General features: G+C 32.3%; 1 protein-coding gene across 1 annotated transcript in view; it reads right to left on the reverse strand.

The window, feature by feature from the left end:
- LOC111714912 (uncharacterized) overlaps nucleotides 1-15,671 on the reverse strand; it is a gene marked incomplete at its 3' end in the record, with an annotated part of 58,211 nt that extends 42,540 nt beyond the window's left edge. Inside the window, 9 exon segments of the mRNA XM_023490149.1 lie at nucleotides 178-300; nucleotides 2,763-2,831; nucleotides 3,392-3,415; nucleotides 5,090-5,157; nucleotides 12,142-13,259; nucleotides 13,994-14,040; nucleotides 15,043-15,104; nucleotides 15,335-15,386; nucleotides 15,531-15,671. Coding sequence (XP_023345917.1) covers nucleotides 178-300; nucleotides 2,763-2,831; nucleotides 3,392-3,415; nucleotides 5,090-5,157; nucleotides 12,142-13,259; nucleotides 13,994-14,040; nucleotides 15,043-15,104; nucleotides 15,335-15,386; nucleotides 15,531-15,671 — 1,704 coding nt within the window.
- Between the last annotated feature and the right edge of the window lie 391 nt (nucleotides 15,672-16,062).

Consider the following 16,062-nt stretch of genomic DNA (forward strand, 5'->3'; position numbering starts at 1 on the left):
AAGATTTACGCCATAAGGTTGCACAGATATATGTCTTGAGTTTGTGTAAAAGACTGAATTCCTTCAAAAGCAAAAAGTTAATAAATAAAATGTTGGAGAAATGCCAATTAAAGTTGAGTTAACCACTTTTTAATTTGAAAATTTGATTTCTAGAATAAGGTTAGGTTCTTTTAAAACCTTATGAAGTGGAGTAGCTCCGTAATGGTCCCTGGAAAGAGCCAATCTTTCGCTAGACATTAGTTCAGAAACCACAGGGACAACTCCTGATGTTGTAGCGTTGTGCAGAATACTGATTGTATCCTACAATATAAGATGAGAATTAGTGTAGAATATTGATTGTATCCTACAATATAAGATATTGTATCCTACAATATAAGATGAGAATTAGTGTAGAATATTGATTGTATCCTACAATACAAGATGAGAATAAGTGTAGAATACTTATTGTATCATACTATACAAGATGAGAATTAGTGTAGAATACTTATTGTATCATACAATACAAGATGAGAATTAGTGTAGAATACTGATTGTATCCTACAATACAAGATGAGAATTAGTGTTGAATACTGATTGTATCCTACAATATAAGATGAGAATTAGTGTAGGATATTGATTGTATCCTACAATACAAGATGAGAATTAGTGTAGAATACTTATTGTATCATACAATATAAGATGAGAATTAGTGTAGGATATTGATTGTATCCTACAATACAAGATGAGAATTAGTGTAGAATACTTATTGTATCATACAATACAAGATGAGAATTATTGTTTATTTTGACACAATTTCCTTTTTTATTAATTCAAAAAATTATTTCATCCTGCATCTTTTTGATTTTATCAAGCAAATTACTTGATAGCGCAGTGTTTGCATTATCCAATGTAAGAAATCTACTTCAAAATAACATTAAGCATACTATTTATAACTACTTATTTCGCTCTTTTGTAGAATATGGAATTGCAGCCTGGGGGAGAAATAAAGTCCTGAAATGAAAAAAATAGCTTGCTTCAAAAACGTGCATGCAGTTAGAATTATTGATAAAGCAAAAACAGCTTCACATACCGATCCTCTTTTCTTTAAGTATAAAATCCTTAAGTTAAATGATTTGACTTATTATTTTTCAAGCCACATTTATGTGTAAATACACGAAAAACCTTCTACCCTCATTATTTAACGACACTTTTTAAAAAAAACTCTAATATCAAATGGACATTTTAAATACAGGCTCATTAGAATATCTTCCCTCATATGCACTTCTTAAGATTTGGAATAAACTGCCACTTGATTTAAAAAGAAGTGCCTCGGTAGACATATTTTAAAAAAGTTTATTAGAAATGTTATCTGACGCCTACATCTCAAAGTGCAATAAACCCTCTTGTTATTCTTCCAAAAAATGATTATAAATATTGGTAGATTATTGGGCATGCTTAATCTTATTCTGTACTAAATTTTAAAACTGAAAAATCAATTATTTCTTATGCTGCACCTCGGTCTCTCTAAATTTAACAAGTAATCCCTGACTTATTGTAAATTTTCAAAGCCTAGTAATATTCATATTGTAAACGTTTTAATATTAATTAGGTGGGATAATATACCCAAAACAGAGAAAGCTTATCTACACCTAATGGCTACAATACATACAATAAACATATAGTAAACAATATAAAAATAGTTGCAGATTTTTTTGCCTCTAACATTATAACTTGTATGTGTATTTTTTAGCAATAAACTATATATAATCTTATCTTATCTAACTGTTTTAAAAAAGCTTTTTTTTAAAAAAAGATTTCAAAATTAATATGGGATCGTTAACTTATTTCATAATACACATAAAATCCTAATATAACCACACAACTAATTAGTTACTGTAGAATTTTTTTTTACATTTTATGTCGTCTTTATTTAATAAGTAAAAAAAAAACGATTCTGAAAACGTATCCACCCCCAAAGTAGGAGTTTTTAACGTCAAATTTGCGTTTAAACTCAGGATTTACAGATCTTTTAAAAGTTTAATATGTCTCAAAGAATCCTAAAGAAGCTTTCCACAACACTGCATACTCAGTTCAACTACCTTACATAGCCGGTCACTCCCTTTAACATTCCCTTTAAGCGAGTAAAGAATCCCTGTCTATTAAATATCTTATATGTAACTCCAGATCTAATAAAGACATCTGGTATCGGAAACAAATGCTGAAGTGGCAATATTAATAATCTATGATTCCATTAACAGAGGAAGGCTAGGTTACTTAACGTCCCTTGGGACGATTAGGTAAAATAATCTCTGTGAAGTTTTCGTGAAAAAATATCTGCCTTTTCATCTCTAAAGACGAAAGAATTGTGAAGAACCAAAATTTTTTCTTAACCACGGGTTCCCTCGACCCATTTTGCTTAAAAATATTCCGATCGTTGCGCTCTGGATGTTTTGTAGGCAAAATTGGTCTTGGGAACCCTTGGTAAAGTAAAATTCCCTTAACTTCCCTGTAAAGTAATTGTAAATAATTAAAATAAGTCAGCTACACTTTTAATGTACTTTTCTTTTCTTTTATGTAAACTAAACATTATCGTTCAAACCATATTTTTTTAACTTTTAAATAATCATAGAAATCTGTTATCATTAATAATAACAAAGCATTTACAAAATTTGTTCACGTTAACCCTGAATAATTTAGATATAGAAATTAGGTACAGCCGGTATAGACGTGAACTCTAAACTTTTCAAATTATTTTTTTATCTTTTAAATAATTGAATACTCACCATAAGATCTGGAAGAGCTTGTAAGAATTTTCCCACATTATTAAATGCTGTAGTTTCACCCAACAATCTCTGAACAAAGAGAAATTGTCTAAAAAATTTTTTGCTTTTCAGAAAAAATTTTGAGAATAAAATTCGCAATATTTAAAGGAATTCAATTTTTTCTAATCATCAATTAAGATGATATCGTTTTTGGTTTGAAAAGTAACTAAAAACTAGCAACTAATTCTAATTTTCTAATTCTTATATCTTTACAATCTGATTTCGTAGATCTTTGTCATTTCAGACAATTAATAAATGTAGATTAAATCATCTGAGCTTGAAATATCAAAGGTTTACACCATCAGGTTGTAAAGCTTTAGGAAATAGGAAATTAGGTTTGTTTCGAGTAATCAGTTTCTTTGCTTAATTGTGCAGAGAAAAAAAACAACAAAAAAACAAAATGGTCATTATTAGTTATTTCTGAGTTAAAAACATTAATCGACATTTATAAAGGTTTTAAGGTTTCCATGAATGCAATTGCGAAATTTTTAAAGAAACGTTTTGAAGTTTTTCATAAATTATTAAACTACATATAAAAATTGGATTTCATGAATATTATTTCGCAGAATTTTACAACATTCAAGTTTTACCTGACCATGTCCGTCTAACACGACCTGAAAAAATAAAGTTATCTCTATGTATCTTTTAAAAGTAGATATATACATAATACATTTCTTCATACCAAAGAATTCCTTGTTTACAATCTTTTTTATATTTACATAAAAATACCACCTAAAAGCTGTCTTCATTCTTGAATTGTGCATCGTTTTGAACATCTGTTTTTAAACATTCAGAGTCAAAATTTAATGAATTTGCGCCGCGTCTTAAATCTGCCAAAAACCGGTTTCAATTGAGCGCCGGCTTAAATCTTGAAACATTGAATACAATTTGAGTCGCGTCTCAAATTTAAGCCGAGGCTCAAATTATTTAAATTCGGCTTCAGTTTAAACAGCTTTTAACTATAAAGGGACTGTACTCGGTATTTCAAATGAGCCTTCATGCAGAGATGACAATACCCGAATTACATCGGTACCCTTACAAGTTTTAATTTATAATTTTGAAAACTGAAAACACACACTGGTTTAAAGGTCTCAAACTCTCAATCAAAAATCTATGAGAATTTTGCCAATTACTTCTTAAAAACCAAAGCTATAAAAACAAACACTGTAAGTGCTAAAATGCACATATAAAGGGCTACAGAAAAGCATAAGAGAGATAGAGCGGTAAAATCATAGCCCAAGGAGTTGCGACTTGCAACACTACAAAGTCGACCCTGTCTTCAAAATTTATGAGACTTTTAATAAGCAGGTTGAATCTATGTGAACGGTATTTAGGAGTTATCATAGTTACACTTTAAAACCTAGAAAATAACGGCAGTATTCTCCACATCATTGATCAGAGAAAGGTTTCAAGGGTACCGTTGTGACTTGGCATTGCCATCTTTGCATAGAAATAGGATTTTCTATACTTCGATAGAACAGGAATGGACAGGAGAGAACAGGATAAGACAGGATTGGACAGAAGAGAACAGGATAAGACAGGATTGGACAGAAGAGAACAGGATAAGACAGGATTGTACAGAAGAGAACAGGATAAGACAGGATTGGACAGGAGAGAACAGGATAAGACAGGATTGGACAGGGGAGAACAGGATAAGACAGGATTGGACAGGAGAGAACAGGATAAGACAGGATTGAGAACAGGATAAGACAGGATTGGACAGGAGAGAACAGGATAAGACAGAATTGGACAGGAGAGAACAGGATAAGACAGGAGATAAAACTTTAATTATAGAAGTTTTTTATGAATTTTTTTCCTTTACATAATAATTATACAATTATTGTATAATAATCATAATCAAAACATTGATTATGTGACAATTCTATACAACTAATATAAATGAACTAATTAACCCTAATTAGCAGAAAATGAGCCAACAAGTGACATTAACAGATTCAATATAATCGTTTATTATATATTTGGCTTCTCCGTCTGTTTTTGTATTTAATAAACCTCTCAATAGTCAAACACCTAAACTTTAATGACCCCAGGGAAGGTTTATGGATTGTCAGATTTTCTTGAGAAAAACTGCCGGCATTAAATATCTTTTAAATGCACCAATTTAAATAAGAAAATCCGCAGAAATCTTATAATGTTGAAAAATGAAGACTTTTAGAGCAACAGATAAAAGATAAAACTTTTAACAGGAAAAAGGGGCTCGGAAGCGCCATAGGTGAATAAAATTTTACATGTGGAACAAAAGTCCAAAGTGTTGGGTTAGAACTTACCTTCTCTAGGTGTTCTAGGTCAGAGTTGTGAATCAGGGTTCTCAGGTAGGCTCGGTTAGGAGGAGGAACTGAAACAAAGCATGGTTAGGAGGAGGAACTGAAACAAAGTATGGTTAGGAGGAGGAACTGAAACAAAGTATGGTTAGGAGGAGGAACTGAAACAAAGTATGGTTAGGAGGAGGAACTGAAACAAAGTATGGTTAGGAGGAGGAACTGAAACAAAGTATGGTTAGGAGGAGGAACTGAAACAATGTATGGTTATGAGGAGGAACTGAAACAAAGCATGGTTATGAGGAGAACTGAAACAAAGTATGGTCAGGAGGAGAAGGAACTGAACAAAGTATGGTTAGGAGGAGGAACTGAAACAACGTATGGTTAGAAGGAGGAACTGAAACAAAGTATGGTCAGGAGGAGGAGGAACTGAACAAAGTAATGTTAGAAGGAGGAACTGAAACAAAGCATGGTTAGAAGGAGGAAATGAAACAAAGCATGGTTAGGAGGAGGAACTGAACAAAGTATGGTTAGGAGGAGGAACTGAAACAAAGCATGGGTAGGAGGAGGAACTGAACAAAGTATGGTTAAGAGGAGGAACTGAAACAAAGCATGGTTAGGAGGAGGAACTGAACAAAGTATGGTTAGAAGGAGGAACTGAAACAAAGTATAGTTAGGAAAAGGAACTGAAACAAAGTATGGTTAGGAGGAGGAACTGAAACAAAGTATGGTTAGGAGGAGGAACTGAAACAAAGTATGGTTCGGAGGAGGAACTGAAACAAAACTTAATTATGAATAATGATAATAGCAGTGTTAAGATTGCAAGTTATGAAAAGCATGAATATTTCTTTTTCTTTTTAGAAACATAAAATGAAAAACGTTTCATCAAAGAAACTTTGAAAAGATTTTGCCAATAACATGCAATTTTAGCAAGAGTAAAAAGTTTCAAACAAACTTCAAATTTATAAATTCAGATAATTTGTAAACCAAATATTAAATTTTCCAAAATATGGTTTTAACTCCCCAACGGTTATATTAATGATGAAAGCTCTAACAAAGAATTGCATGTAGGATCTATTAGTTTCTTGGTTTCATGATTATCAACATTTATCATAGAAACAAAACTAGTTGTACTGTGAATTGCGTAATTTTTTTTTTATAAAATTGATCTTATTTTCTTCCTTGTTGCATGAAACACGGTTTTATAACTGTCTAAACTTTCTTGCTTTGATATTGTCAGGCAGAAGCAAAGAAAATACAGCGGATCTCCTAAGCCCATCCAAAAGAGTATCCTTGAACGAAATCCCAGATTTTCCTGCTAGCGTATATTTAAATAAAAAATAAAAATAAAATAACATAAAAAAATTATTACAAAAACATTGAGATATCTACAAAATTGCCTAACCCATTCTTGAATCCTGGTTTCCGATACTGGGCTTCTTATGATACATTAAGTCTTTTAAGTTCTTGGCTCTCTACATGTATTTTTTGCAAATATAGTACAGTTTCAGGGATTGAATTTATCATTAGGAGCACTTAGCTATACATTCGTCCATGAAGCTGCACTTTATTTGAAGTAATACGGAGAAGTAGTTTCGGAGATTGGATTTTATACAGGAGGGGGGGGCGGAGGGGGGGGGGGGTCAGCGAAATTGACTACAGGGCTTTCTGCAGTTTACTGTCAAGTTTGAAAACAATTTTAGTTTAGACAATAAAATCAAACCGAGTCACGTGTTCAAGGTTAAGTCACTTACAAAGCACTCAGATACAGAAGGAAAATATTAGTCGAAAGAAACTGACCAAATGCCTCAGAAAAAATAGTCTAATCCTAATATCTTTCCATTACGATTCGATTAGAAATTAAGGTTTGTTGAGTGTCACAAAACCCGCTGCAAAAAAAAAAATTTGACCCACGGCTTAAAAAAACATTTCCCACATTAAAAAAACATTTCCCACATTTAAAAAAACATTTCCCACATTAAAAAAAAACATTACCCACTTCACAAGAAACATTACCCATTGCAAAAAAAACATTTCCCACTTTAAAAAAAAAATAACACACTGCACAAGAAACATCACCCACTTCTAAAACAAACATTACACACTTCAAAAAAAATTACCCAATGCTAAAAACACATTTCCCACTTTAAAAAACATTACAAACTGCAAAAGAAACATTACCCGCTGCAAAAGAAACATTACCCACTCTAAAAAAATTACACTGTAAAAGAAACTACCCACATAAAAAAAACATTACGCACTGTGAAAACATTACGCACTGCAAAAAAAACATTACGCACTGCAAAAAAACATTACGCACTACAAAAACCATTACACACTGCAAAAACCATTACGCACTGCAAAAAAAACAATACGCACTTCAAAAAACACTGCCCAATGCAAAAAAACATTACGCACTGTGAAAACATTACGCACTGCAGAAAACATACGCACTGCAAAAAAACATTACGCACTGCAAAAAAACACTACCCACTGCAATAAAAAAATGTTTAAAAGAAAGATAAAATTCAGGTATAAAAGAATCTATTAAACTGGAAAAAAATGTTAGAAAGTCTCAAGAAAAACGGTCAGTTGATGTCAGAGCCTCAATTTCCAATCAATTTAGATAGATTAGACATTTCTTAAAATTTCCTGTTTAACTACGCAATTTTTATATTTTTTGTGTTTATGTATTTTTGTCTCTCCAAAAATCGGACATCGTTTTATTGAAGTTTGTTTGACACCCTATAGCCTACAGAGTTGAAAATGTGCATTTAATAACTTTTGAGTTACCGCGACGTGCAAATTAAACCAAAAATGTATTTCCTCTGAGTTTATTGGATTAAATTGTTTTCCAAGTTGTAAACTTCTGTTTGCCATTAATGCAGGGTAATGACGTCACAATCGACATCATTGTTTTAAAGGAAAAAAGGATTTCTTGCCGCAAACTTTGACTTTCTAATCGTAGACCTTTTATAGTCTAATCGTAGACCTTTTATATTCTAATCGTAGACCTTTTATATTCCAAACTTTGAATTCTATTAAATCAAATATTAAAGGTCCCGGGTGGACCAAGGTCGCAAATTTTAGAGACTATTTGTGACTAGTAGTCAGTATTATTTAAGCGCCTTGAGACACTTATCATTCATCAAGAGGATCACGACTAAATACAACTGAAAAGCCCATTTTTAGTCAGTGCTCAGAACGGAAAAGGTGTGGGGTTACAAGTTCAATATNTTATTTTCTTATTTTTCTTTGCGTCAGTTCTTCTATTTTTTGCTAATCCCTAGAATTATGCCACCCGGACTAACCACGCCTAGATGCGTTTGGTTTTATCACTTTGTATTCATCGTGTTTTAATTTATAATTCAATTATTTTAAAATTGCCAGAGTTGTCTTTTTTTCATTAAAAACGAATCCCCCAGGAAAAAAAGTATCAAAGAGAAAGTAGAAAAAAATTAGTTTTTAATTTGTCAAATTGTGATCGAAAGACACAGCTCGCTGGGATTATGACTAAACTGTTAAATCTGCGCGAGGAAGCTATTCAAATATTCGTATCTTAAATGCTCCGAAGGATTTTTTTTTCTGGAGTCAAAACTTTTAAATTTAACAGATTCGTAATTGATTCCTTTATTAGTAATTCCTGCTGGGTATTAGTGTTCACTAAATTAAAGGTTACCAATATGGATATCAAGATCAAGCGTTTTAAATCTCATAAAATTTTTAACTTATTGTGAAAGCTTATCTATAAACTTAGGGGACAGCTAAGACACATATTTATTCATATTTTTTTCAACAATTTTACCTTTTCTTATGTCAATCTATATATTTCCTTAAAAAGAAAAACAAGATATTTTCGTTTTCAAAATTGAAAGGAGTTTTTTATGGCGTAATTTTATTTCAATCTATATTATGTAAATGTTTTACGCATTTTGTTTACAGTCTTATGGAAAGTGTCAATATTATTCTTGGATTTCTTTAGCTTTTTTTCGTGCGCATATTTTGTTCATAATTGGCCCAAATCTGTGCTCCTCTTGCCATTATCTCTTTTTTAATTCTAAAGGAATTGAGTCTTTGCCACAAATCTGATTTTCTAATCCTTATATCTTTCCAACCCAAATCGTAGACCTTAGATATTTCAAACTATGAAACTTGTTGGATCAAATATTTTAAGTTTGAAATATCTAGGCTGTACGACATCGGGTTGCAGAGATATTGGTATTAAAAAATCAGAGTTTGTGGCAGAGACTCAATTCCTTTGCTTAATATATTTAAGTAAGTTTTTGATCGGATTAACTCCTTTAACAAAAGTAGAATAATAGATGAAGTTCCACGTTATTGAGTTTCTTTAGTCTTATTCTGGCGCACTCGTAATTCAAAAGCATGATGAAGTTCAGACTAGAAATGTTTCAGGTCTAAGTTTCAAACTGATAAACAAACAAAGAGAATAGAATATATATTAGAGTGGAATTTAAGAAATCTCTTGGTATGAATTTTGTCAGTCCCATTCAGCCTGAAAGGGAGTTCAAAGTGTACGAATCATGTAAATGTTCACAAATTATATGCACTAATACAGTATGTTCCCTAGACTATCCATTTCAATTTCTATTTTTTTAAAGCTGTTAAGTAAACTTTATAAAATGAATTAGGTGAATAAAAAACATCATTTGATTTTAAAGTTATAACGGAAAATCATCGTTTGTAAAGTGAAAGGAATAGAGTCTATGTGAAATGATCATTGGTCAATTATGAAACCAGCCTATTTCATAATTTGGTTTTCAATTAATATTAATTTTAGATTTTCTATAAAATGATATTCCAGGGCCTAAAAGGTCATATAGCGTAAATATGTGAAGTACACCTGCAGTATGGAAACAGTACAACAAAATGGCCGTTTTACACTTTTTTCTAGTAATTTCCCCTCTAATATATATTCTATTCTCTTCGTAAACAAATCCTGTATTTTCAAATACAATCTTGTGTCAGTCTAATATTTAAAGCTTAATTATCTTCTTCAAATGTTATGTTGGAACTGTAGTTTTTTAACAAATATTCTGAGTCTCACAAACTTAATTTTAAGTTTGAATGTTTCTTTTTTCTTCAAGAAGCTTTTCTACAAATATTTTCTGTTTTCGTTGCAAAATGTTAGAATAGTTGAAATTAACTTTTATCTAATTAAGAAAATCCTTCTCAAAGTTTGACGGAGGGAAATGAAATTTTCACATAATTTCAACTAACCCTCCATCAATAGACTGGTAAATTTCAGATTCACCCTTTAAAGCTTTGTTTGATTTAGTAAATTGCGAATTTCTTACTTCAGAAACTCAATTGAAAAGCGACGTTTTCTTCTACATTATTGATCAGATTAAGGTATAAAGCGACGTTATACTCTACATTATTGATCAGATTAAGGTATAAAGCGACGTTATCTTCTACATTATTGATCAGATTAAGGTATAAAGCGACGTTATCTTCTACATTATGATCAGATTAAGGTATAAAGCGACGTTATCTTCTACATTATTGATCAGATTAAGGTTTAAAGCGACGTTATCTTCTACATTATTGATCAGATTAAGGTATAAAGCGACGTTATCTTCTAAACTGTTGATCAGATTAAGGTTTAAAGGGCGGAGTTGTTAATCGTGGATAACCCTCTAAGAACTTGATATTTACTTAAGAAGGGCAGTCCCAGTGTACGTGGAATTTTCAAGTCAAGGATGGATTTTATTTTAAAATTTTTTTCTAGGAAATGGTCAAATTCTTTAATTCTCTTTAATTTTCTAATTGTTTAAATGAAACAAATTTTCTAAATTTGATATTGGCCACTTCCCTGAAAACGTCTAATATTTTTAAGTTAAACTAAAGATTTTAAATTTTTGAAATAATTACTAGTCTCGCTCTACACTGTTTTATTTCAAATAAACTTTTCAATTTTTTTCATTAACTGCGCATAAATAGATAAACTATAACCGCAGCAAATACTATAATATAAATTTTTATTTAAAATGCTGAATATTTAGTTCAATTTTTCCAAATTCATGAAAACCTCTGAGTTCGGAGATTAAAATGGCAAACAGGGTCCAGGCTATCGGGTTGCAAAATGGCAAACAGGGTCCAGGCTATCGGGTTGCAAAATTGTACTTTTCAAACAAAGGCTATCAATATCAATATAAAAGATTTTAAAACATTTTTAGAATAGAAATGTTTATCAAGGATAAACAGAATGTTTTTATAATTACTAAATATTCCACTTCCTATTTATTCATTTTTCAGTTCAGAATTCAAATCTTTTGTCTCCAGTAAAAATAATTCTCAAAACTTGATTTTTTTTATGTTTTTGTGTGTTTAAGGGAATTCTAGATGTTCATAAGAAAATATTTTAAATAAAACACCTGTAAAACTTTTAAATTATGGATAAAAGAAGAAACAAATGAGAAAAAAAGCCATAAAGGAATTGAGTTTTTGCCACAAACTCTATTTTTTAATCCCCATATCTTTGCAACCCACTGAAATAGACCTAAAAATTTTCAAACTATGAATTCTGTTTGATTAAGTAATCTAAGATTACTTATTACTTTAATAAATTTCAAAACTTTCCTGATATTTGACCAGCCACAAAACAAATCAAAATATCAGTTGTTGTTGATAAATAACGACATGAAAATCATACGTTTTAGATGAAAAAACGAGATTAACTGTACTACTGTGATCTAGTCTAGTGAACTGCATGCAACAGAGCGTAAGTCGTATACCAGGACAGGAATTAGAAATGTCGTCTTCTTCCTTTCAAATCATACTTTGCATCCACATCAGATGGATCAAATATTTCAACTGAACTTTATAAGAAAAAAATAATTGTTTTCAAAAATCTGAAATGCAGAAATATATCTACTAGGTTCTGGAAACCATGATCAACTGAAGAGGATGCAAAGAATGCGGGGTGCATACTGCAGAGTGCAATAAGCATGCAATTGCAATAAATGAAGCATGCATGGCTGTAATCCTTCTTTTACGAGAAGTTTCCACGTGTTGGATCCAAGTGGTGTGCATCAACTCACGTGGAAGTTCATCGGTGGGAATTGGTAGCGGTATAAATGTAAACTTAAAATCACTGTAAAACTCTAAATCTGCGTTTTTGTCGTATTCTGCTGTAAACTGCGGAGGTATCTTCTGTTTCTTGTTTAGGGTTCCTGTCTGAACAACTATAGGAGGGAGACCCATCTTCTTGGTCGAATCCACTTTTTGTGTACTAGGAATTTTTATTTTCTTAGTTTCCTTGCTGGGAGGAGGGATATGTTTCATGGCACGAATTTGAGCTTCAAAATCCTCATTTGATTTGGTCACAGCGTCATAGACTTGGCAGACATTTTCGTCATCGTTATTCTTTACTTTTGGCACACTCGTCTTTGCAACCATTTTAAAAACAGTCTCGCGAAATTTATTTGCTAGCAGAGGATTTTTAGATGTAGGTTTGCTGAAGGGTTGTTTTGGAGGCTGATGTTCTTGATTATCAATAGATCGGACAGTGGAGGCACTTGTCAGACTTCCTTCAACCTCATCAATATCATCTGCTTGAGTTCCGTCTTGAAGTCGTTTCACAGTTTCCAGCACTGTGCTCACAGTGTTCCAATCTGTAGCGATTTTTTTCTTACTTAAATAATCTTTTAGTTCGTAGCTAGTTAGAGATTTCCGGGGTTGACTGTCTCTTCGAACTTGTGTTGGATCCGAGGTATTTATGGTTGATTGAACTTTTGATTTTTTTTTTGATTTCGGGGTTTTCTGAGGTGTTTTTATCTTCAGGGCGTCATTTGTTTTATCTTTGCTCTTCCTGGGTGAGGGATCTTTTTCAGGTTCAGGTTCAGGTTCAGATTTGTGAAGATCCCTCCTACTTTTACGTTTTCTCAGTCTTTTCCTCTTTGTAATTGTTTGTACTTCCTCTTCCGATGTGGATCCGAACCCTGGCACATCCTGATCCAGTGATCCGAACCTTGTTATATCCTGATCCCCTAAACTCAGGGTTAAGCCTGGAGCTTCAGGTTTAGAGCTGGGACTTAGTTGTTGTCCTGGTATACTGAATAAAGCAAGGTACTTACTGGGGGATGTTGCTGAATCTGGATCTCCTTTCAATAGATGAGTTGAAGCAGGAGGAGGTCGCCTGCTGCCAACAGTTCGTGTTCTTAAAAATAATTTTCTTCAATTTTAGTAAATTATTTCAAATTGGTAAAAAGTAGCAGTGTCTTTTTTAGATTAATTTAAGCTAAAATTCAAACAAAGGAATTGAGTTTTTGCCACAAACTCTGATTTTCTAATACCTATTTTTTGCAATCCAATGTCGTATAGACCTTAGCTATTTCAAACTATGATTTCTGTTAAATCGATTAATCTAAGTTTAAAATATCTAAGGTTTAGCCATCAGTTTGCAAAGATATAGGAATAAAAAATCTGAATTTGCGGTTAAGACTCAATTCCTTTATATCTTTAGAAATAGATTTTTGCTTTTGTTGCATTGCCGATTCGTAAACAGCGCGCAATATTCTAATGGAAATATAACATGTTTAATAACATATTTTTTAAAAATTCAAAAAATTATACATGGCCGGATAAATGATTTTAAGAATTACAATGATATTTTAGGACTTGGGGGGAAAAATGAAAAACTGGAAGTGAAAAGGTAACTTTAAACTTTTTTCAATAAAATAATTAACATAATTTATTGAAATGCAGAGGGTTTTAACAAAAGCTTGAAAATCAACTTATTAAGTTAAATTTCATGTAAAATCATTTCAAAAAAATTTAGAATAAGAATTATAAATCCAACTTGAGAGCATAAAAAGATTTGACGACATATATCTATAAAAAATAACAAAAATCGAATAATATCTAATTTTATTCTAAAGATAATTTTCTTACCTAATACTTTTAGGATTATCCTTGTAATAGAGCGGGGGTTTTCCTTGCTAGAAAAAAAACAAAAGATTTATAAAAGATGGGAAAATATTAAGAAAAAGTCGGGTTAACCGTGATTTGATGAGATTTTACAGTTCAGAAAGCACAGGAGATAATGAGGGTTTAAACAATTCAACATAGGTTGACATCTTAGTAAGTATCGATGAGAAACCCCCTGTTTGGAAAAATTATAATTGTGAAAGAAAATATTGAGGAACGAAACCCTGTTTTGGAAAGAGAAGGAAACCCTAATTGGGAAACAGATTACCAATCAACGAAACCTTGGTTGGGAAACAGATTACCAATCAACGAAACCCTAATTGGGAAACAGATTATCAATCAACGAAACCCTGGTTGGGAAACAGAATACCAATCAACGAAACCCTGGTTGGGAAGCGGAGTACCAATCAGCGAAGTCCTGATTTGGAAACAGAATACCAATAAACAAAATCCTTATTGGGAAAAAGAATATTAATCAACGAAGCCCTGTTTGGATAATAGACTATCAAGAAAGGAAACCCTGATTGGATAATTGAATATCCAGAAAGGAAGCCCTGTTTGGGAAAGAGAATATTGAGGAACGGACCCGAGTTTGAGAAAGAGAATAACAAGGAAGGAAGCCTTGTTTAAGAAAGAGAATATCAAGGAAGGAAACCCTGTTCGGGAAAGAGAATATCAAGGAAGGAAGCCCTGTTTGGAAAAGAGAATATCAAGGAATGAAATCCTGTTTGGGAAAGAGAATATCAAGGAAGGAAACCCTGTTCGTGAAAGAGAACATCAAGGAAGGAAGCCCTGTTTGAAAAAGAGAATATCAAGGACTGAAACCCTGCTTGGGAAAGAGAATATCAAGGAAGGAAACCCTGTTTGGGAAAGAGAATATCTTTTGGCCTTTGTTAATCATCAATAAACATTGTTTATATGCATCTAAAAGAATAATGAAGCCAAAATTATGTACTGCAATGAACAAGTAAATATGTTTTAAATGACCTTTTCAGAAAAACTAAAAAACTTACAATATCAACAACATTTTCATCAGCTCCTGCTTCTACCAGGAAATCAAATAATTTGTTCACTCCTAAACAGAATCATTTTAACAATGAGTTTAACTCATTATCTGTTTCTCAGAAAATTGAAAGATCTCTCATTGGTTAAAAATCCGATTAGAAAAAGGTATTTCCAATATTTCTAAGCTTCGGATAAAAATTTTTTAAATAAAGGTATTCTTTAAAAAGGATTGGTTTCTTTAACCCAGAGTAAGTTCAGTCAGCGAAAATAAAATCTAAATCTTTAATGTAAATTCTTTACCCTGGGTTGTTCCTTTCAGAGCAGATGCATAATGTAGTGGAGTTCTTCCTTCCTAGATATCAAAATAATGTATATTCTTCTTTCCTAGATATTAAAATAATGTATATTCTTCCTTCCTAGATATTAAAATAATGTATACTCTTCCTTCCTAGATATTAAAATAATCCTTCCCCTCTCCATCCTTGCTCCCTCCAACCGTCCTCTCTCCATCCTTCATCTCTTCCTCCTTCCTCTTTCTATCCTTTCTCTCTACAGACTGCATTCTTCCTCTCTCCAACCTTCCTCTCTCCATCCTTCCTCTCTCCATCCTTCCTCTCTCCATTCTTCCTCTCGCCATTCTTCCTCTCTCCATCCTTCCTTTCTCCATCCTTCTTTTTAACTTCATTAACTGGTATCCTATTACTCTACTCTATCGGATACATTAACTGGTATCCTATTACTCTACCCTATCGGATACACATTAACTGGTATCCTATTACTATACCCTATCGGATACACATTAACTGGTATCCTATTACTCTACTCTGTAGTTGGATACATTAACTTGTATCGTATTACTCTACCCTATATCGGATATATTAACTGGTATCCTATTACTCTAACCTAACTGGCACATTAACTGGTATCCTATTACTCTTGTTACGCGAGCTACGCTGCGTTCATAAAGTCTATGTGATACCCCTGTGATTCTCTGAGTTCCCCCTGAGGATCTGTACAGAACGTATTGT

The sequence above is a fragment of the Eurytemora carolleeae genome, unplaced genomic scaffold (genome assembly GCF_000591075.1).
Source record: "Eurytemora carolleeae unplaced genomic scaffold, Eaff_2.0 scaffold120, whole genome shotgun sequence".
NCBI lineage: Eukaryota > Metazoa > Arthropoda > Copepoda > Calanoida > Temoridae > Eurytemora > Eurytemora carolleeae.